Below are 24,099 nucleotides of genomic sequence, written 5' to 3'. Positions count from 1 at the left end.
ACTGTATGGGCAGCCCATTTATGTGTTTGCTGTTCCTTGTAAAACATTTTTCAAAAGTATATAAAGTGAAATGCAAAAATAACTAATGTTATTGAAATATCAAGCTTTGAAAACTCTGAACAATACAAAAGTGAAGATTATGCCCACAATATGAGTCTGGGACCATTCATGGGAGTAAAATTATTCACTTGTTTAAATGTTTGTGGGAGCAAGTCTGTAGTTTGTAAGATGTTTGTCCCTGGGCCTGCTCTCATTTTCAGTGGTCCTCGCTCTCCTGTGCAGAACTTTAGAAGCTCAGTAGACCCCAGCTTCAGTAGTTATCCATATTGCAGTCATCACCCATTCTTCTGCAGCAATTTTCCTTTAATACCAGCTTTTAGCTAGCTAGCTGCAGATGCATGCTCATAAAATCAATCTTTAAAGTCTTAGTTCTGCAAAGACGTATGCTTATACTTAACTTGGCTCATGGTAGATATTCTCATTGAAGTCACTGAAACTAACTTCAGTGGGGCTATGCTCTGTGAACAAATCTATGGCCTCACCAAAGTGAATGGCAAAGCTGTCATTGATTTCACGGGGGCCAGGATTTAGCCCAGTGTGCAAAGTTAAGCATGCGCATAAGTCTTTGCAGGGTCAACAGACAATGAAATGCTCTATGTGCAACTTCAAACTTTCATCTGAAAATCTTTATTTTAAATTATCCCTACACATTACAAAGTAAAAAATAGCTCTTCAATCAAAGCTGTTTTCATACCTGGTTTTATAGATTCATTTATTTTTGAATGATCCCTCCGAGGAAAATTGTGGTCACAATATTTTTTTGAAAGCCAAGGAAAATTATTTGTGTTACTGTAGCACCTAGGAGCCCTAATCCTTGTCTAGGGCCCTATTGCACTAGGTGCAACACCAACACTGAACAGAAAGGTGGTTCCTGCCCTAAATTTGTATTCTATATGGTTCCTCCTCTCCTCAGAGAAACAATATACCTTGAGGAATAGGTCAGGCTCCAAAATATTAAATCCAAAAGTTATGAATAACTGAAAACAGAGAACTTAAAAATAGACCAATTTTCATCGTAAGCATAATAATAACTGCAGGCATCATCACTATTTAAAATATAACTCAGTAATGGCTAACAGACTGAGGAAAACAGGCCCCGGTGTTTAATTGTTTTCTTTATGCCAATAGACAGGGGTCTGCGTGTGTGGTCCATTAGACCTCTCCTAAAACTCAGAGGACTTGTACATTCAGACACAACAATGTGGTTTTAATTCACATTTATGAAATTAACTCAACACAAGCCTCATAGCCATGTTGTGTGTGTGTGTGTGTGTGTGTGTCATAATGAAGTCTTGGGTGTGTTGTCTAGTAATTAAGTTGTCAAAACACCTCAAATTGTTTAGCTCATCTTTCAGTGTGCTGTATGATAGCAAATGTTTTTTCAAGGTTTCCCCTTCTTTCCCAACATACAGTCTATGGCCTTGATGCACCAAAACATTTAAGGACATGCTTAACTTTCAGCATGTGAATTCAGTGCCACTACTATACCCTTAACTTTGACTCTGAGTAAAGTGCCTGGCTGGATGGGGGCTTTTCCAGTAATGTGCACTGATGAAACAGTCATGCAGTATAAAGTATGGAGGGAGTACTGTGCTGTACAAGGCTAGTGAGTCTTAACCATCGCCTGTCAAGTCACAGATGAAATGCCCCTTGTCACAGCCTCCTAACGTCAACATTAACCACTGCTGGTGGGGTTGTGCAAAGAAGCTTTCACTACATTTATTCAGATCATCTTTGATCTGTGGCTAACCAGAGAATTCAAGTTCTTGGGCTGTGAAACTAGCATATTTTTAAGTGCTAACATCACTTTTTTTAAAAAAAGACCACAGCTGAATATTTTATGTCTTTCTTCCTTGTGTTCATTAGTCTGTGAGATGCAATACTGCCAGATAAAATAAGTTGAGCTCAGGCGGAATTCATATTTGCTAAAGTGACACTCCCTTTGAATAACTTCCTAGAATGTAGTGCATTATAGTATGACTATGATATTTATCTAGTACATTGTATTTTATTCCTTTCAACGCAAGGTAATAGCACCTGTTCCTGTTTCCATTAAAGTCTGTGGGACTGTAGGTGAAATTTCGTTCATCAGTTTTGGTTTTCACAGTTTGTCTGTTTTGCAAAATAGTTCTTCAACTGATCTCCGGTTCAGTATGGCTCTGTGCGATGAGGAGAAAAAATTTCGACAGCAGCGGAAGGAGAAAATCATGCACAAAATGAAAAACCTCCTAGGAGCAGAAAACAGCAAGAACTTGACTTCTTCCCGTGATGTAGGTTTGAAATGCTTCTGTAAATAATTACATCCAGAGTAGCCAGATCAGTGTTGTCTTTGCAACGTTATTCCTGTCTTTCTGAAAGACATGAAAATAAAGAGTCGGATGAAGGATATAATACAAAGTTTAGTACAAGTACTAATAAATATCCTTAAATCCCAGCACATTCACGATGTGGGATGAGGCTCATTTTGCCATCTTTTAAAGTTGTGAGTTAAATTGTTAGCCTTCTCCTGCACAATTTATCTCCTTCTAAGTGGTAAAAGCTAGAACCACCAAAGTTGATATGTAGCTTCTTCTTATAATTCCTTAACATAAAAAAAGAGGAATGAATAGTCTAACATCACCTTAGACTAACAAAACATGTAGATGCTATCATGAGCTTTCGTGGGCACAACCCACTTCTTCAGATGAAGTCATGAAAATGAAGAAGTGGGTTGTGCCCATGAAAGCTCACGATACCATCTACATGTTTTGTTAGTCTTTAAGGTGCTACCAAACTATTTGTTGTTTGAATTTTTCCATTTACAGACTAGCTTGGCTACCCCTCTGAAACATAAGAAAAAGGGTTGGTTGTACCAGCACAATGAAATGAAGCTGGAATTCGATTTGTTTCTCATAAAATGGAAAGAGAGGGGTCTAGTAGGAGGGACAGTTACAATGCAGAATGGCCAGAAGAGGGTAGCAAGTAGCCAGAGATGGGGACGAGGATCGCTATAAGGCCATTAGGCTGGCAGGAGTGGAGAAAGGGACAGTTGTCTACTATGTATTTGAGAGTTTGTCTCTGTGTCTATCCCCCAGCGGGGAGGGGAAACAAATAAGCCTCCCCCCAGCTGTGACTCCTCTACCTCTGTTCCCTCCTGGCCAAATGGGGTTATAGCTGTCTTGGTCCTTATCTCTGGTCCTTTGCTACCCCCCTGTCGTCATTCCACAGTATAACGCCTTCCTGGCCAGACTTCTCCCATTCCATTTTTTGAGAAACAGTTTAATTCCAGGCACATCCCATTGTCATGGCACAACCAACCCCTTACTTTGCTCTATATTATAAGAGGAAGTCGTATATCGAATTTGGTCCTAGCTCTTACGGTTTTGGAAGAGAGCTTGAACAAACGGACCCACAGACAGACACACACATTTCTCTAAAGTAAGATATAAAAGTTAAAAGATAAAGCTGGAAGCAAATATTTCAACTTTTTGAAAGAAGCAGCATTTTAATAAAATCAAAAAAATATTTTGGAATATTTAGTTTTGTGCAAAATCCCAAATTTTTGAGTTTTCACCTCAAATCAGGATGAAGCGAAAATGTGAAATCTCACAATTTCCAGTGGGGGGAAGGAGGGGACTGTTTTTTTTTTTTTTGGCCAACCTGCTGTACACTTCCCCAGGAAGAAGAGCACCTCACATCCAATGGACAGGGAAATTGGGGCACTTTTGATTGACTGTTCTGAGTTCTGTGGTTGCTGTCAAACATGGTCCCCAATTGCTGCTGTCACTTTGCTCTTCACCATTTGCAGAGGCTTTTCTCCTTCCACCCTCAAGTCCTGCATCTGCTTCTGTAGATCTAGCTGAAAACTTGCAATTTGGGCTTGTCTGCTTTTAACACTGGACATTCCTTGCATATTGCCTTTTAAGCCTTTATTTAGCTCTGTGCCATGAATTCTGTGATTCCTATCATGGCTGTGGATTTAAATACAGAGGAAATGTACATGCTGACCCTTCTTTTCTTTGCTGAATACTTGAAAGAGCGGCTTTTTGGAGTTTGTTGTGTCCTGAAAGAGCCTCAACCCCTCCCTCCTGTTCCTGTCATTATATTTGTTAACAGACTTGCTGACTAGTCTCAGTTTGGGAGCATTTTAAATTCCTTTCCTCTTCTGGGCTTGCACCTGGAACTTCCCTCTGCTTCTCCTGTTGAGATTTGCCTTTATAGATTAATTAGCTAATAATTGTAAAGAGCTTTCAAAATGTAAAGCACTGTAAGTGCTGAGTAGCATTGTAAATACTGAGTAATATTATTAATATAGCTCTTCAGCTGAAAGCAACCACTCCATCAGTGGGGTGTAGGCTTAGCAAAACTGGCATGTTCTAAATTCCTCACTTTACTTTTGTGGGTTTTTTAGAACCCTATGTTGTTGTATAGAATGAAAAAGGAGGATGATACCAATAAATCCCCAGCGTTGGAATTATTAATACTTAAACTTATAGGCTATGTCTATACTCGTGGATTCTTGTGCAAGAAATATGCAAATGAGGCTAAGCATGGAATATTGGCATGCCTCATTTGCATACCTAATGAGTCGCCATTTTGGAGAGGAGGCTCTTGTGCCAGAAGCAGCTGTCTATACTGCCCCTTCTTGCGCAAGAAAACCCCTGTTGTGCAATTCCGCTACGCTGATTATTTTCAGGAATAACGGCATTGCGCAACAGGGTTTTTCTTGTGCAAGAAGGGGCAGTGTAGAGAGCTTCTTCTGGCACAAGAGCCTCTTCTGCAAAAATGGTGGCTCATTAGGTATGCAAATAAGGATTGGTGATAGTCCACACTTAGCCTTATTTGCATATTTCTCGTGCAAGAAGCCGCAAGCGTAGACATAGCCATACAGTGCATTATATCTGAAAAGTGCTGTCCAAACACTAATCATCAATTTTTTTTACTGAATTAAAATGCAGTTTTTTTTATGAAGTGGAATCTCAAATATGATATCAAAACTTTTGCAGTTATTGGGTGCAGCCATTTCGACTGGCTGCATGTTTTAGTAATTAGAAGCAAAAGCAGGGTTAATTGCTGATTTATTTGAATGTTGAATCTTTGGGATGTTTGTAGCAATCAAATGATACACAGTGTGCTGCATATTATGGGTAGAGAGGGTAAGTTTGGACGGGAGATTACTCATAAATAATGCCATGGCATCTTTCCTATCCTCAGTTTTTAAGGTCTCCATTTTAACTGGATATTCATCACTCTTCTACAATATGTATTTTAAACAGAGCTGTTCCAATGTTAAGTGGAACTTTTTTGGCTTTCCTGTTGGTGCTTAAAGAATATCAGGATTCAGGTTTGAGGCTCTGTTGAATTGTGGCTGTATTAATTACACAAGTCTGATGTCTTTGGCCACTGATTGATGGATGCAAAAATGTATTTAGCTTTTTAAAATGCATCCTATAAGCCAACCTTATTATGTGCTGTCTTTTTCATTTGCCCAGGTGCCAGTGATAGCGGTATTGGGCTCAGGTGGTGGATTTCGTGCCATGGTTGGGTTTTCTGGAGTTATGAAAGCACTCTACGAATCAGGAATTTTAGACTGTGCAACATATATTGCTGGTCTGTCTGGATCTACATGGTAAGCTTTATGTGCCCTCTGCCCATTCTGCTTTGTTTTAGTGCAGTGGAAACTTTCCGCTGGTGACTGGGAGACCCACTGAGGATGAATGAATTTTATGATGTAGGGTACTGTCACCGGAGGAAGGAATTTTCCATCTAGTGCAGGAGAGTGGCAATATTGCTGTTTTTCAGCTGCTACCATTTTAAAGTATCTGCCCAGATGTAGGCAGCTTCAACTCCAGGTGAATTGCATAGAAGCTTGGTCAGCATGAGCTTATGAGGATCTGAATTAACACAAAAGCGTCAAGGAGTCCTGTGGCACTTTATAGACTAACTGAAGTGTAGGAGCATAAGCTTTCGTGGGCAAAGACCCACTTCGTCAGATGCATGTCATGCATGAATTAACACAGTTTCCATTTCCCATAACCACGTCACTATGCAACCAGTGTCCTCACTTTTCATGCTGGTGGACCACCTTGTACATGAGAGAGGTTATAACAGTTTGGCATCACCATAGCCATGTGGACTTTCTGCTATACGAACATTTGGCCAGAAGCTCTCTGCCCTTAAGAAGGTTGATGGTTTTTCCTTGCTTGTGGGAATGAAAATCAGACTTTTTGTGAAAAGAACTGGATGTGAATAAGCAGCAGCTCATCAGACTTGGGCATTACAGTGGATGAGAAGCTGGATATGAGTCAACAGTGTGTCCTTGTAGCCAAGAAGACTCATGGCATATTAGGGTGCATTAGGAGGAGCATTGCCAGAAGATCTAGAGAAATGTTTATTCCACTTTATTCGGCACTGGTGAGACCACATCTAGAGTATTGCATCCAGTTTGGGGCCCCCCATTACAGGAAGGATGTGGACGCATTGGAGAGGGTCCAGCAGAGGGCAACCAAAATGGTTAGGGAGCTGGAGCACATGACCTACGAGGAGAGGCTGAGAGATTTGGATTTATGTAATCTGTGGAAGAGAATAGTGAGGAGGGATTTGATAGCAGCCTTTAACTACCTGATGAGAGGTTCCAAAGAGGATGAAAAGAGGCTGTTCTCAGTAGTGACAGATGAGAATGAGGAACAATGGTCTCAAGTTGCAGTGAGGTAGGTCTAGGTTGGATATTAAGAAAATAGGGTAGTGAAATACTGGAGTGGGTTACCTAGGGAGGTGGTGGAATCTTCATCCTTAGAGGTTTTTAAGTCCTGGCTAGACAAAGCCCTGGCTGGGATGATTTAGTTGGGGCTGGTCATGCTTTGGGCAGATGGTAGTCTTGATGACCTTCTGAGGTCTCTTCCAGCAAGTGTTGGATTTCCTGCAAATGAAAGGTCTTATGGAACTGGATCAAGGCCGTTAAAATTTCACAATGGGGGAAGAGATATTGATGTGTTTATAGCAACCAGTGTATGTGCCAAGTCCTAAGTACACAGCTGCCATGTGGACATCAGAAGATGAGAACACATAGTGCCAGAAAGAAGCCCGTGTTTCCAGCTGTTGGCTTTTGGAGATGTGATCCTGTTTTCTCTGGAGGAACTAATAATGGATGATCTCACATAACATTTTTACCATTTGTCAGAGCAGGGAAGAATGGAAAAGTGCTTGCAGAAAAGTGGGCATGTTGTGCCCAATGACTGATTTGCTCATGCTGACTCCAGGTTGTGGCAGTAACTCTGTATTGGTGGTGCTTTGCTTATTGAGTACTGAGCCTCTGTCGTTTCCAGCTTTTTGCTCTATTTGAAACCAGTAAGGAAATCAGCATTGGACTGATACTAATCCTTTATCTCCTCTACAAGCCAGTCCTGGTAGACTGTGTTGGGAGGGTGAGAGAGGTCCTTCCTGCCTTCAGCTGAGTTCATTGAATCAGCCACTTACTAGTCAGACTGTGAGTTGATTGTGCCTGAGGTCTGATCTCACTGAGCTATGTTTTAAACAAACACAGCACTGGAGAGAATTCAGTCCTTTGTGCTGTAGCAATGTGAAGATAAAAGAATTTAAATAAAAATAATGAAATTCTTTGACCTGGTTTGGTCAGAAAAATAGCTTGTTTGCTTACAGATAATTCTGTAAACTCTGAGTGATAACACCCGTTCAGAACTGTTTTGTGTAATGTACAGAAATTCTGGTTTTGACCCACATCCTTCTTTTCTTTTCTTTTCTTTTCTTTTCTTTTCTTTTCTTTTCTTTTCTTTTCTTTTCTTTTCTTTTCTTTTCTTTTCTTTTCTTTTCTTTTCTTTTCTTTTCTTTTCTTTTCTTTTCTTTTCTTTTCTTTTCTTTTCTTTTATCCCCCAGGAACAGGGTTGTGCTTCCCTTCAGAAGGATGGAATATTCCCTGTTCCTGCCCCCGAGAGAAAGGGCAGGTTCCTGCCTGTGCCCCAAGATGCATGCCTGCCCTTGTGGGAGGGTATCTGCCTCATTACGTGTGCCAGTTATCTTGCTTGACCATAGTCTGATCTGCATCCCATTTTGCTCGTTTCTCACACACTATAGTTTGCTGGTGTATTTGTTTCTCCTGTGACGGATACCCATGTTAATACTTTTGCACTTCCATTAATTCTCAGAGCACTTTGCAGACACTAACTACATCTTGCATCAGACCTGGGCATATGTTTCATTATACTGAAGCCTGGTGAGAATAAATGACTGATCTAAAATCCCTTGGCTAAGCAGTGACAGAACCCAGAGGTTTCTTGCCCATTTGGTCTATTTTAAACACAGTAAACCACATCTAAAATGTGGCTCCTTTGCTGTCGCTTAACTGTAAACAGGAAACCCACACTTTTATTAATTGTCAAATGACATTAATAAAAAGTGAAAAATTTAAGTGACACCAGTAAAAGAGAGGACTGGAGAAAGATCTGTCGAGAGAGTACATGTTACTTCATGAGGGCCCTGTGTACCTTTTATATAACCTCCAATCATCAAACCTTTATTTTCTGTGATGTATTTAAAAGGTGCTATTTTAGCTTAGATGTTTCTGTCTTTACCGCTTAAAAAGATTAGTTAAAAATAGCTGGATGCTGCTATAAACTCTGTTAAAATTGTTTAATTACATTATAAATGATTATGGAGTATCTGGTTGCTTGTTCATTCAAAAATATATTTGCAATCAACTGCTTTACTTTCTCCACTTCAGTGCTGATTTATGAGCTGAAGGCTAAGCTGTGTAAATGCTGGCCAGACCAATCTGGGATTCTAATCACCAGCATATTTGCTTTGAATTATTTTCCAGCTCTCCATTTTATTGTTTTAAAGCTTTTCTGGGAATCAGCGTAAGTTTTATTACCTCAGTAATGCCTTGCTGGATTGCAGCATGCCTTTCTTTAAGTATGTGAATGCTCATTGATGACAGTGGGATTACTTGGGTGTTTAAGGTTAGGTATGAGTGTAAGTGCATTGCTGAGTCACGGCCTAAAATGTAGAATGTACTGTTCACTTGGAAGGAGAGTTGTTTCCAGTTTGTACATTTATACATTTGTAGTTTTTAAATTGGTTTATGAATGGTAGGGAACACTATGCAGAGGGGGAAAACTCCCAAAACACAGGTGTCTTCTAACTTGAGATAATGTAGACTCTCCATTTCCTGTCACCAGAGGGTAACAGCATTATCAGTTATGGTTAAGTGTCTCACCTGCTTAGTTTCTTTTGGAAAATACCCCTGAGCACCTGTCTCAGGGCACGTCTACACTACAGGGAAGATTGACGCTGCCACAGTCAATCTGGGGTTCGATTTAGTGGGTGTAGTTCAGACCAGCTAGATCAAACTCAAAGGATGCCCCCATTGGCACCAGTATTCCTCTTTATGAGGAGAAAAGGAAGCTGACAGGAGCATTTGGTCCCGTCAGCCTCCTGCTGTGTGGACGGTGTGAAAACACAATGTAAGATATGTCGACGATGTGTATCTGACTTTGAACTTCCAATGTCGTGTAGGCCAGGCCTCGGTTTAATTTGTGCCCGGTCTTTCCAGGGCTGAGCCCAGCACCTCCAGGCTTGACAGTTCACAGTCCTGGCAGCTTTGGACTGGCCACATCCGTTATGAAAGTTTAAAAAAAAATTGCTTGAGCCCCAGCACCTAATTGCTTGAGCCAAGTCACCTTTTTCTTTACAAATTAAGTACCCCTATCTTTAAGAGTCTAAATACCTTTGTAAATCTGGCCCACCTGCCTCTACATAATGGATGAAAGTGGTTCACATACATGCTGGTCAGAACATTTTAAAAAAGTGACATATTAACGACTCTGATTTTCTGAGAAATGTGCTGATCATTCTCTGGTCAGACTGAATTACAAGAATATTTTTTTCCTTTGCATTGTTTGCTTTTAATTTTGTAATCCTCAAACAGACAGGTACATAAATGAGTTTCATCTAATTGAAATGCATGCATTTTGGGAGCTCTATTCGGAAGCCCATTTATTTCAAGAGAGGTTTTGCCCAAATTAAGGAGTGGGTTAGGACTTCAGTCCTTTGTGACTGGATAAAGATTTGCTGCTGAAAGATAATTGTCGAGACCAAATGCAGTTGGCAGTTTTATTAACATTATTATACTTAATTATACAATTAAAACAATTATTTGGAGCTTTTATGTATAGTAACATTTTGATTTGGAGAACTGTTTCATGCTATTAGAAATAATAAATTTGGAGCCTGAAAAGAGCTAAATAAGCATAACTCTGTGTGTGTTTGTATGTATACATGCACAAACCCTTTAAAAACAAGACTGTATCATGAGTAAAACTTTTCATGTTGAATTCTGTGTGTGTGCGTGCATGTGTATTGTATATACGTTTAACCTCAATTTATACTTTCCTGTCTTTCTAAAATTTAGCTTAGGGGCTATATTTGTATGCATGGCTTTTTAAAATAAAATAGTCTCCTCTATTTCCCCACTTGAGTTATTGGTAGTTCTTCAGTCTTCACTTCAGTTTAATTTTTTTTACTTCTTCTCAAAATCAGGGACATGCTTGAATATATCAGTGATACAAAAAAGAAATGTTATACTTTTTTTTTTTCAAAAGCACCTAGGTACTATTTTTTTTAAAAAAGGGCACACTTGGAAAATTTTACCTGTGGTATACTTCCTGTTTTAAAGGGAGTGAATAAAACAACAAGTGCCCCTCTTTGGCACTTTTTCCTGCTTAAAAGCTCCTGAGTTTGGCATAAAATGGGGAAATCTGTTAAGCTGAATGAAATATAACGTTTTGATAGTCCATCAGTTGTAATTTAGCTCATTTGGACCTTTATTCTGCAAACTGCAAAATCAGGACCTGGGTGTCTTGTGTATTTACTAACAAGGCTATTGATCATTATATTTTCCTTACAGGTACATGTCAACTTTGTATTCTCATCCAGATTTCCCAAGAAAAGGACCAAAGGAGATTAATAAAGAATTGATGAACAGTGTCAGTCATAACCCACTTCTGCTGCTCACCCCTCAGAAAGTCAAACGCTACATTGAAGCATTATGGAATAAGAAACGTTTTGGGCAGCCTGTGACGTTCACTGATATCTTCGGAATGTTGATAGGGGAAACGCTTATCCACAATGTAAGTGTGTTTTTATGGTTGTTAGAACTGGGAGAATATTAGAAAATAACATCTGCAGATATTCATTTCAGCTGACTTTTTTTTGTGTCCTCACTAAAGGACACAAAACACGTTTTGTACTACTATCAAACACGTTTAGTAGCAGGAATATTTGTCAAATGAATGGATTAGTTATTTGAAATTAAGAAAATTGTCATCTATGCACAGTTAGGGCATGTCTACACTAAGGATGTGAAGGAGTAGTCAAGTAGTTGACTACCGGATAAGCAGGAGCTTATTGGGTAGCACTATTGACTACTCAGTCACTCCCTCCGCACCCCCCCTCCTCCGCCGCCCCCCCCCCTGCACTCTTAAAGGGACAGAGAGGAGCCAGCATGCAAAGATGCTGGCTTACTCTCTGGTCCCCTGCTGGGTCTCGGAACAACCCTCACGCTGCCACTCTTCATTTTTAAAAGGGACGCAACAGCGGCAGCCTGTCCAGTTGTCTGTCTCAGCACAAGCCGGGTGCCACTGCATGTGTCCCTTTTAAAAATGCAGAGGGATCGCATGAGGGGAGTTGGGAGTGAGGAGGGTGGCTGCTGCTGCTGCATCCCTTTTAAAAATGCAGAGTGGCAGCGTGAGGGTTGCCCTGAGACCCAGCGAAGGACCAGAGAATGAGCTGGTTTCTTTGCATACCGGCTCCTCTCTGTCCCTTTAAGAGTGCAGAGCAGCAGCTGGGAGTTGTACTCAGATGCAGCCTGATCTGGAAGAGAGCACTTTAAGCGCCCTTCCTTAATGACTAGTCGAGTAGTCGATGGAACTAGTAAATTAATCGATATTTAACATCCTTAGTCTACACAGCAGGGCTAAAGCCAAAATAAGCTACGCATCTCGAGCGACGTCAATTGCATATCTTAAGTCCAAATAGCTTATTTCGGCTTTTGGCATGGTCTACACAGCAGGAAGTCCAAGAGAGAGCACTCTTCCTCTGACTTCCCTTATTCCTTGTAAAGTAAGGGTTACAGATGTTGGAGTAAGAAGTCCGTCAGCTTGACATTATTTTGACATTATGTCTAATAACTACTTGTAGTGTAGATGCGGACTGTGTTGTTTTGGAATAATGCCAGTTATTCTGAAATAACACTGCTGTGTAGACACACCCTTCATGAGTAAGAAAAGAGGCAGCATTTGTCTATCATGTCTGTTATGAGGTAGTAGCCCAAATCTAGTTTGTCCATCTGTTTGTTTATTTATGCTATGAGTTTCCTATCACTAACTTTCAAAAATTGAAAGATGTCATAGGTTAAATCTGTTTTGTAGTATTAAACGCAAATCCTACCTGACCAATTTATGTAATACACTTGTTGAAGTCCAGTGAATCATGTGAACAAGATTTGCCATTAATCATGTACAGTAAGCAAAGTGCACTTACACGCTGAAATATAGTAATATAATATATAATAGTTTTATCTGATACTCTGCAGTGTGCATGGGTACAAATGATCGACACCGATATTGACTTATTCTGAGATTAATGGCTGTGAAATATTAACAGGGAGGAGGGCAAAACGGTTCTTGAAATGTGATATGCATACTATATTCCCTGAAAGAAAGGGGTGATGGTGGTTAGAATCACTCCTGTTTATGTAGAGGAATAAAAATAGCACTGAGAACTTAGACAACTATCCAGATTGAAGAAAGAAGTCATTGAAAGAGCTGGAAATAAAACCAAAGTTTATTGGCTCCCAAGATTGTGTCCTAAGCAGTAGATCACATTTCTTATATCTATCATATTATAGTAAATGGTGGTTCAGCCTAAGAGAAAGCATTAAGGTTTTGATTACCTTCCTAACCCCCTGCGATATTTTTCTTGATACCTTTTCTGGGTGCTTGTCTACACATGGAAAATTAATCTGAAATAAGGACAGGTATATATTTAAACCACATTAACTATTCCTGATTAACTTCATGTGTTGTTGTTCTTATAGTGGACTGTGAGTAGCATATTCTGAATTTTCTTAATCCAGATTAACTTTACCCTTTACTCTTCATATATCTGCCAGATTCTCAAAACACACCCAATAGGGCCTGAAAAGTCTGCTCCTGCTCTCAAACATGGTAAATAGTTCAGTGAGCATGGGAACTAGAATCCCCCTACTACTGGATTTACTACCTTAATTTCTGTAGATTAATATTTATGGTCCAAATTCATAGAGATTAGCTCCTTTTATGGTGATGAATTCTGATTTTTCAGGGGGGTTTTCTTTTGTGTTGATTTCAGCAAAATGAAAAGTCTTCCTAGCAGCAGGTCATCCATCTCCAGGTGATTTTGAGTCAACCTCTCTTCTCTTTTTTCTGCAGAGGATGAACACTACTCTGAGCAAAATGAAAGAGAAGATCAATGAGGCACAATGTGCTTTGCCACTCTTTACTTGCCTTCATGTCAAACCTGACGTGTCAGAACTTATGTTTGCAGGTACTATTTCAACCTCTTTATTTAGTTGTCATGTGCAAGGGTCCCCCCCTTTTAAAAAGTCCCTCTTCTTCTTAATTCTTTTTGGGACTAATTATATCCCATGTCTTGGCTAAATCTTGAGTTATTGGTCCCATTGTGAGAATTACTAAAGAAACTAGGTTAACTTTAAACAATGGTCAAAGCTATTAAAGTTCATAACTATATGGAAATTGAACCAATTAAGGAATCAATTTGCAAACATCTGGAAGATAATAAGGTAATAAGTAATAGTCAGCATGGATTTGTAAAGAACAAATCATGTAGCTTTTTTTGACAGGGTAACAAGCCTTGTGCATAGGGGGAAGCAGTAGATGTGGTATATCTAGACTTTATTACTCTCTTGATATTGTCTTGCATGACCTTCTCATTAACAAGCTAGGAAAATACAATCTAGATGAAGCTACTATTAGGTGGGTACCTAACTGGTTGGATAACAGTCACCAGAAAGTGATTACTAGTGGTTCATAGTCCTGCTGGAAGGGCATAATGAGTGGGGTTCCACAGCGATCAGTTCTGGGACTGGTTCTGTTCAGTATCTTCAACAGTGATTGAGATAACGGCATTGAGAGTTTGTTTATAAAATTTTCAGATGATATCAAGCTGGGAGGGGTTGTAAGTGCCAATTCTAGACACCACTTTTCAGGAAAGATGTGAACAAATTGGAGAAAGTCCGAGAAGAGCAACAAAAATGTTTGAAGGTCTAGAAAACATGTCCTCTGAGGGAAGATTGAAAGAATTGGGTTTGTTTAGTCTGGAAAAGAGAAGACTGAGAGAGGGGGCATGATCACTGTTTTCAAGTATCTAAAAAGTTGTTATAAGGAGTAGGGAGAAAAAGTATTCTCCTTAACCTCTAAGGATATGACAAGAAGCAATGGACTTAAATTGCAGCATGTTTAGTATGGACATTAGGAAAAGCTTCCTCAATGTCAGGGTGATTAAACACTGGAATAAATTGCCTCAGGAGGTTGTGGAATCTCCATCATTGGCGATTTTAAGAGCAGGTTAGACAAACACTTGTCTAGATGGTGCTTGGTCCTGGAAGGAGGGCAGGGGACTAGACTTGGTGACCTCTCAAGGGCTGTGTCTAGACTGGCAAGTTTTTCTGCAAAATCATCTGCTTTTGCGGAAAAACTACACTGGTCGTTTGAATTTCCACAAGAACACTGAAAATCTCATGTAAGATCGTCAGTGTTCTTGTGGAAATACTGTGCTGCTCCTGTTCGGGCAACAGCTCTCTTGCGCAAATCATTTGCTCAAGAGGGCCAGCGTAAACAGCACAGTACTGTTTTCCACAAAAAAGCCCCGATCGTGAAAATGGCGATCGGGGCTTTTTTGCAGAAAACCACGTCTAGATTGGCCACGGACCCTTTTCCACAAAAAGTGCTTTTGCGAAAAAGCATCCTGCTAATCTAGACGCGCTTTTCCGAAAATGCTTTTAACGGAAAACTTTTCCGTTAAAAGCATTTCTGGAAAATCATGCCAGTGTAGACGTAGCCAAGGTCTTTTCAGGTGCTATGATTCTATGAACCAGATTATTTAGATTTTTAACCAAATGGTAATGTTTGTGGAAAGTGTCTGTTTTTGTGAAAATATTATATTCAATGGAAAATTGAAACATTTTCCACTGAAAACTGAAGATGCTCTTAGCAGAGTTTTTTTTGGGGGGGAGGAGGACAAATTGAATTTTTCCAGTGGAGAGAGGTGAGGGAGGTCTCCCATTAACTCTACTGACAAATAGCACGCTAGTGTCTGAAATGCAAGACTATCTTTCCTTTTAAGTATTTTTAACTAATAGTGTTCTTTTAAGACTGTCATCCTTATCAGCATATTAGTGTACCTTGGTCTTGAAGTTTTCCATTCAGAGTAATTTTCTAAGCTTTCCCCTTATAGAATTGTATAACATGTCTTGACTTGAGGTACAGTAGGTGTTGAACAAAAATACTTCCACTTTTTTACTTATTAGGGTATGGATGTAAGATAAATCCTGTCTTGTTCCTTCTTGTTGAGGTGCATTAATTGTATAGGATAACATTCCTCAGAAAGGTGATGGTACAAGATTTCGTGCAGCTGCTATCTACTTTAATGCTCAAGGCTCTTAATGTTCAATCTATTCAGACTATTTCTGACCCCAGTGGCGCCGGTCATGCCCAGAACTGTAATAATTACTAACTAAACATAATTCATATGATTTATTTCAGGAAAGTTTTTATTGAGATAACTTGTTAAAAAAATCCCTATCCAGCTATTTTTACTAAAGTAAGTCAGACAGTGGACCCTTGTAAGAGCTGACAGATTCACAGCACCAGCTTGCATAGTTGTAGTTATACAGATTTACTTATGGTGACACATTTGAGTTCACAAAATATGTACTAGCTCCTCGGTGGATTTCCCAAATTTCTTCCCATATAAAAGACAAATGGCAACATAAAGAAAAAGTGAACTAAAGCTTGGTCAATCCAAGTGTAGATTTTTCAAGCTGCTGCCCCTGAAACTGAGTATAGCAAACCCATGATTGTTACCAGCATTTCACACACAAGGAGGTGCATGCTTGCACTACCTCGCATTAATGTGCACGTTGCATGGTTTAGTTGGAAATGCTTTCTTTCGGCACACTTGCTTTCTCAGCATTATCACATACAAGAAGCTAAATTTCGCATTCCTTACTGCAGTCCCACTGAATCCAATGGGACTCCCCACTGTTTGCTTCTTCATATCATAATTGGCCAGATTGCCAGAATACCTCCTGTGACTTCAGTAATGTTTGCATCAGGCCACAAATGAAGAACTAATTTATTGTGCTATAAGTGCCTTTAAAAAGGTAACAAGTACTCAAAACCAAATCACCACAGGGGGCAAATGACTATTCCATTTTCAGCTATATTATTATCAAATCAGATTTATGAAGTCAATAAGAGGAACAAAATACAAGGGGTCAGTTATCCCATATTTAAGATTTCTCTGGGCTCATTGCCTTACCAGGGTACTGATACAACTACAAAGAGTACTGAACATAGAAGTGTTCTTATTTACACTATGATAACTTCTTCCCGTCAAAGCTTGTGTCTCAGGACCGTTTGTCCTGTCCTGTCCTGCCACTGAGACATCACCTGTCTCCCACAAGATGAGTGACTAAAAGTGAGATCAGTTAAATATAGAGGGAAAATCCTATGATTTCCCTATGCTGTGGGTCTGAATAGAAAAATTATCTTCCTTTATGCAAATACTAAGTCTTGGCTATAACAGATAGATTTAATTTGCTGGTTTTCTGGCTATGCTGTTCCTAATTTAGTTACACTATTAAAGCGCATTAACCTCCAAATTACTGTCTTTGGCTCTTTTAAGTTTCCTCTCATGCCGGTACTTGTATGTGTGAAGCATTTCAAGTGATTTGCTTTGACTATACTGCATGGTACTTTGATCAGGTAACTCATACCCCCCATAATCATCAGTCTCTGAAGTGTGAAAGACCATAGTCATGATCAAATGTTTCCTTTCACACAGAGATGTTTCCGTTGCCTTTTCTTTTTAGCCGGCATCTGAGAATAAGCATAACATCTTGTATTTTGCTGGAATCTAAGCCATATCTTTAAGAAGCAAGAATCAATTCTTTCGAATGAGTTAAAAAATAACATCTGCAGACAGCATGTTGTTAGCCAAGCAGTGTGTGTTCCTTTCTTCTCCTGGTATATTGCCAGTCTTATGGATTTCATTAAACTCTCTACAACTTCTTGTGTTTTTGTCTACTCATGTTTTTTTCTTTTATTAATTCATGATTTAAAGCTGAATCCTGCCCTGTGAGTACATTTCACTGGATTTGGGGTAACATTTTCAAAAACCTCTAAATTCCATTTTCAAAAGAGATATTCAGAGTCCATCCACTACTGCAACTCCTTGGGATTTAGATGTTGAAGTGCATAGATCTCTTTTGGAAATAGTGCTTAAGATTCTAAATCATTCAGGTGCTTTTGAAATGTTTACCCCATGAATTTATAAGTGTTGTACAATCCAGAAAATATACAGTCTCCTTGTATATGTAAACTTTATAAAGAAAAAAGAAATTGTATTTACAGTTACAATGTTTTTGCATCTGCTCCTGTTAGTAAACGTTTTAATTGGCTCCCTACTCTGTCTGTTCTAATTGGATCTCATTATAAGTCTTAGTCTTTGGTTAAATCCAGATTTTACTTTTGGAATCTCTTCAAAGCTTTGTGCAATTTAAAACAATTTCATCTGCCCTACACATGTCACCATCCTTCACATTTTCAGAAAACTCAGTAAAATAAAGAGAGATAAACCCATAATTGTGTGTATCCAGTGATCTCTGAGGATCACAGCCACTGCCAGACTTTATATTGGTGATTCACACTGGTGCATGAGACAGAACCCAGATGTTGTACAGTCTGTTTCAAATCCAAAATCACTCTCCCGCTGCCCTCAATGCTTGCCTTTTTTTTTTTTTTTTTTTTGGAAAATTTTGTTATGGTAGGAATGGGAGAGTTTTCCTATTCAGCTTCAGGATCAAAACTCCCACTGATGTGAAAGGGAGTTTTGACTTCCAAATTATGTTGAAGTCATTTCCAGGAGGCCTAGACCTATCTTCACAGCCAGATTACATGTATCCTGGAGAATCTGTCTCCATTGAATTATATCTTCAGCACTTTATTTCAGATGCACAGGGGACAATTTACGATGAAGTATATTTCCTTGTATGCTTTTTGCTCTTCTTGGAGAAAGATGCCAGCTATTTGTGTGTGTTACTGATGAATTGTTTTTGTTCATGCTGTACTTGTGTGTAGAGGGCGAATGCCAGCTAATTCCTTTATGTAATGCATGCAGATTGGGTGGAATTCAGTCCGTATGAGATTGGTATGGCGAAGTATGGCACATTTATGCCTCCTGATTTGTTTGGAAGTAAATTTTTTATGGGAACAGTGGTGAAAAAGCATGAAGAAAACCCCCTGCACTTTTTAATGGGTAAGTGAATGATGGAAAGTGAATCATTTAAATAAATAAATAAAACAAAACTGACATTTCAGTTCTCATTTCTCCAGTGCTTTTACATTTCAGTCTTTCTTTAATGAAAATAGCCTGACATAACAGTAACCTCTGTACAAAAAGTCATAGATAAGAGTGAGGTGGGAGCCCTAAGAATGGTTCCCTACTCAGTGCTGGGAATGTCATGAAAGTGTGACAGCTGCACATCCGAGTTTAGGATCTGAACTGTTCAAAAATCTCATTGTTTGTGTTCTTCCAGTGCATTCTCAAAGTACATTATCTATGTAAATAATTTCATATACCTTTTGTTCTGTACGTTTCCACTGATTTATTCATTTTCTTCCCCCTTCAGGTGTCTGGGGCAGTGCATTTTCTATCTTATTCAACAGAGTACTTGGAGTTTCCAATTCTCATAACAAAGGTCCCACCATGGAAGAAGAATTAGGTAATGTAACAAAACGAATATAAACCTCTTAGGCTGGGGTTACACTTCAGCTTTTTCTGATTTTTTTTTTTCGGAAGAGGCTTTTCCAAAATTTGGCCCGTCTACACTGGGCCAAACTTCAGAAAATCCCCCTTTCAGAGGATACCTTCTTCTTTATGGAACGAGGAATACAGGGGCTTCTGACAGAGCGTGTTTACTCTTCCACATTTTTTTTTTTTTTTTTTTTGCGGAAGAGCAGTTGCATTCCCTTGATGTGGCAGAGTTTTAAACCCTGCAGTGTAGACGTATCCTTAGTGAATTAACAACTCAAACATTGCTATCATTCTAGTTTGTGGTATAAGGCACTGTGCCAACCTTTTCTTGCATGTCAAAAGTCAGGGAAACTTACTTTCACCAGTTTATATTGATAGACACCAGCAAGAAGTTGGAATGCCGGGGAATAGAATTAGTATTTTTGTACTTTTTCAATACATGTCCCATTACTATCTATTTCTAGTTTGAATAGGCACCACACCTGATCTCTGGAGAAGAGCTCTTACACATCAATATTCTTTAAGCAGACTTTTTAAAAATGTGAAGATTTAAATATAAATACCCCAAAAGCTCTTCTGATTGATGTGGTCAACTTCTGGAGCCAGCAGTCTAAAAACCTGCCCTTAGGGCTATGTGCTCTTATAAAAAATGTCTTGGAAGATGAGACCGCCCCTGTAATTGGTAAAGGGTTAATGGAGCTTTTCACCTTTTGGTTGCCAGTTTCATTGCATTCCATTCTAGAGTGCCCTAAATTTTTACTGCCTGATGGTGGTTTAGTTTCTGTGAATTTAGTTTAGTGGTCTCCATTTACTTTCTAGTGGACTCCCCACATCATTGTAGGGTGGGAAGTGTTGGAGCTTGATGGTTGCTATGAGGTACCTCTTTCAAAAGTGCTAGTTTGGGGTTTTGCAAAAGTTGTTGATATTCAAATAAATATTGAATGTGTCCAGAGACTATGGACACATGGAAATGCATTTAAATCACTGAATAAACTGAAATAGTTAGTGCCTTGATTGATAGAATGGGTGTGAGGATGAGGGCTGGCTGGGAATAAAAACTCAACTATCTCTTCAACCTAGTGGTTAGAACTATTGCTGCTGCTCTTGTCTTGTGGCAAATAGAAGAATTCAGCCTAGTGGGCTTTCTGTCTGATATATGTCATGAGCAGCAAAACTCACTTCATGAAGAAAAAGTAATTTGGTTAAAATGAACCCAGATTACTTATTACATTAAGGTATTGAAACATAGAAATGTAGGCATTAGAGAGCAAACTAGTGCATGCTTAACTTTGTTTTAAGTTATACCTGTACTAAATGCTTTACTAGAATAGGGATTTAGCATGATTTGAGTATCTGTTTTTTATACTTACAATGAAAAAAATTGAAAAATATATTTGGGATCAGACCTTGCTCTTGGTTTGAGATGTTTCAAGTGAGAATTTATCATGGAAAAGGTGATGAAACCTGAACTATATTATAGTGTCCAAAGCATAAAACTTTTGTGATAATGTTCTGGCCTATTGAAATCAATGACAAAACTTCAGTCGAACCAAGATTTTACCCAAAATATATAAGCCACACTTAACATGAGAATTAAATAGCCTAGTTCTCATATCTTTTTTTTGTAAAGAAAATTAATAACATCCAAAATCTCTGTGGTTTTTTAATATTTTCCTTTTTTTGTTGATAATTTTTGTCTTATCAGATTTTATTTGACATCGTTGGTACATTTGCCTTTTTTGCATATTTTAGCATTGACGATAGTTTAGAAAGTGCCCAAATGGCATATTTGGTTTTCAGGAGTGAAAATATCTAAGGAGGAAAACTAATGACAAAGGCTTGTGTGTTTGTGTATTGATTTCTGCAGAGTAGTATCTAACTTTATAAGGGCTAGTCCTCATAATCAACATAGATACAGCATTATATGTAGAGCACATTTAAATTAAATTTTCACATGCCTTTTGTTAGCCTGAATCTCTCCCAGCCAAACTTTCTGTTTTGAGTCAGCAGAAGTATTGGAAATACAGTGTCTCTACTTGCCTAATGGTTTAGTTGATTTTATCCTTGATTGCCATTTATATCAAGTCTGTTATCCAATCCCAAACATAGATTTTTATGCCCAAAATGAACTGTTTCATTTTATTGCCGTGACAAAAATTTACTTTGTCATAAAACACATGGGTGATTTTCTTTAGGAAAAGGCATTTGGTTAATGGTATCTGTTCAAAACAATTATGAGAATCCATTCAACTTTCAGCTTCAGTTACTTATAACTTGTTTTCATATTTCTAGTACAGACTACCTTGGGGAGGAAGAATTTTTAAGGGTGCAATTTTTAAAGGACTCTGGCACCAAATTCCCATAGATAGAAGTTGGGTGCTACTTTCCTTTTACAGCTTTTGAAAATCCCAATTTAAGTCTTTAGAAATTAGTTTTTGCACACAAATTAATCTCCTTTATGAGCTATTAGGTCTGACAGTGAAATGTATCACTGCTTTAATTGCACAGCTCTCAAGAATCCTTTACTTTTTTTTCCCAATGTTCTTTAGTGGTTTTGGGAAAATCCCAAGTAATTTGCAGGTTCAGGCTGGTTTTGAGTGTTTTGTGTACAAAAAGTTATCCTGATGGAAAATACATTTTTGCCAAATAGGTATCTTGTGTTCATTCTCTTGATTTATGGTGTGAAATGTGAAATGCCTGCTACTCCACTGACATTAATTGCTTTGGCCTAACTGCTGGTTTTTTGTTTTTCTCTCCCAAGTTGATTTGTATTCGATTTGTTTAATTATCTTGTTTTGTGTTATGTCCCATAAAGTGGAGAGGTCTTGATATGTGCATGGTATTCCAATTACCACAAATTAGAGGCATACATTCAGAGGACAATATATGGCCATGTGGTCAGGTTAAAGTAGTTTTATTTTGTGGGCTTATAAAACCATCATTAGTTTTGTTAGTTTGCTGAATATCTTGGGGAAATCATCCCTAGGATAAGCAATTGTAATTTGCAACAGATGGTAGTGTGCATTAGGGATGTTAAATTTTGTTTAATCAACTAGTTGATGGAATTTCCATCGACTAATCGATTAGTCAATAAGCGGGGGAGCTGCAGCGGAATTAGCTCTTGGCCCTGGGAACTAACCCCACTGTGCTTTTGCTTTTTAAATGCATTAAGAGCCTGTTGGCTCTTAAGTTTGAAAGTCAGGTGCACAGCATGGGAGACCGCACGTGAGCCAGGACAGCTGATTCCTGGCTTGTGTTGGGTCTCCCCCTGCTGTGCTTCTGCTTTTTAAATATATTAAGAGCCAGCAGGCTTTTAATACATTTAAAAAGCAGACACCGTGTCTGAGACTGGGCGCAAGCCGGGAATCAGCTGATTTCCAGCTCGTACATGGTCTCTGCTACGCCTCTTCCTTCCCTGCCGCCTACGGAGACAGTGCTGGGTGGACTGGCTTTTAATAGACGCAGCAAGTGGGGGGAGGGTCAGAAGAGATTTGTCAAGGGACTAGTCGACTGTTCAATAAGCTTATGCTTATCGGATAGTCGACTAGTCCCTTACATCCCTAGTGAACATCGCCCATGCTTATGCGTGACCTGCACCTCAAATTCCACCTGCTCTTCAGAGGATTTCTTGCCTTTCAAAGAGAATTCCATTGGGTAATACTGAATTCCTGCAAAAGAGGGCAAAGCTGGATCTCACACAGCTATGTCCAAATATAATTTGAGACACTACAGCGGTCTTTCTTAGTTTTCACTTTTTATCTATCACAGTGATGCACCTTGTCACTTTTTGGATCTAGTAAACTATTTTCTAAGGTTAGAGTTACCAGTTTAAGATATTTTATTTTGTTTTTTCCCCAACAGAAAATATTCGGCTAAAGCATCTTGTGGGCAATGATAGTTCAGACAGTGAAGATGAATCACAGGCACCAAAAGGTAAGGAAAGCCCCATGGTCTAGGACATGTCTCTACTCCACTTTCTGTCTAAAAATTTAATGTTTAATGTTGGCATGTCTAGGCAAAGCAAGGTGATTGTCACGGCAAAAGTAAATTAAGGGACCTCTGTTTGCTATCAGTAAGATAGATACACCCTTACCCATGTAGGTTGTCCTTTATTATTCCCATTGATGCCCATGGTAAAAGTTTGGTGCTTGAGTCAGCTGTCTTAAAAATATCTGTGCCTTGGTGTTGGCTTAGAAAGGGCAATAGACCTGGCAGAGGCCTTTCCCTTTATATCAGCCCAGACTATTCAAGATGGTAAACAAATGATCTCTCAGAGACTCATGCTTTAACATTAGCTCAGAAAGCCGGCAGTGCTGCTCTAATCATCCTCATTGAAGCCCAAGTCTTCACCTAAGCCTTGAAAAGGAGAGTTGTGGGGCCAGTAACCTCCTCACGCCACATTTCCCAGCACGCTGAAGTTGATGAGCTGGCAAATTCACCAGTGCGTATGGCTAAGTCATCCGCCCAGTCAGCTGTTGATTTCAAAGGGTCCTTAATCAAAAGCTCTGCTGAGTGTGGCTCGCTTTGAGTCCACTGTCTCTGATTAGCTTTTCCAGTGCTTCCCGATGACTGTGTGAGTGGGGTTGGTATTGCCATTCTGGACCCTATGCCACACATTGGGTGAAATGTTCCAAAGCACCATTTCCCAAAGTGCCTTTGACACTTAAGAACATAAGTCTAATTGAAAGTCAGTGGGGCTTCAGCTCCTATGTGCCTGCGTTACTTCTGGAAATGGGATTTAGATCCTAAGTCACTTAAGCACTTTTGAAATTTTAACCATTACCTCCATCTTGCCCACATAGCTTGTCTCTATTTTTATACTTGGAAACGGTTGAAACTGGGAATGGGCAACGGGAGATCGTGATGATTATTTGTTCTGTTCATTGCCTCTGGGCCACCTGGCATAGGTTGCTGTTGGAAGGCAGGATACTGGGCTAGCTGGATCTTTGG

At 39.2% G+C, this 24,099-nt stretch overlaps 1 protein-coding gene across 2 annotated transcripts in view; it reads left to right on the top strand.

The window, feature by feature from the left end:
• Window positions 1-24,099, top strand: part of PLA2G4A (phospholipase A2 group IVA) — a 119,360-nt gene that overhangs the window by 62,774 nt on the left and 32,487 nt on the right. For both annotated transcript variants that reach the window (XM_006110860.5, XM_006110859.5), the window contains 7 exons: window positions 2,189-2,330; window positions 5,532-5,668; window positions 10,961-11,183; window positions 13,524-13,638; window positions 18,514-18,651; window positions 19,025-19,117; window positions 23,011-23,082. In XM_006110860.5, the coding sequence (XP_006110922.3) occupies window positions 2,189-2,330; window positions 5,532-5,668; window positions 10,961-11,183; window positions 13,524-13,638; window positions 18,514-18,651; window positions 19,025-19,117; window positions 23,011-23,082 (920 nt within the window). The remainder of the gene's footprint in view (window positions 1-2,188; window positions 2,331-5,531; window positions 5,669-10,960; window positions 11,184-13,523; window positions 13,639-18,513; window positions 18,652-19,024; window positions 19,118-23,010; window positions 23,083-24,099) is intronic.

This window comes from Pelodiscus sinensis, chromosome 9, assembly GCF_052426305.1.
Source record: "Pelodiscus sinensis isolate ZL-2025 chromosome 9, ASM5242630v1, whole genome shotgun sequence".
In the NCBI taxonomy this organism is placed as follows: Eukaryota; Metazoa; Chordata; order Testudines; family Trionychidae; genus Pelodiscus; species Pelodiscus sinensis.
The sequence above is the reverse complement of the archived record's forward strand: the minus strand, read 5'-3'. Positions and strand labels throughout refer to the sequence as shown.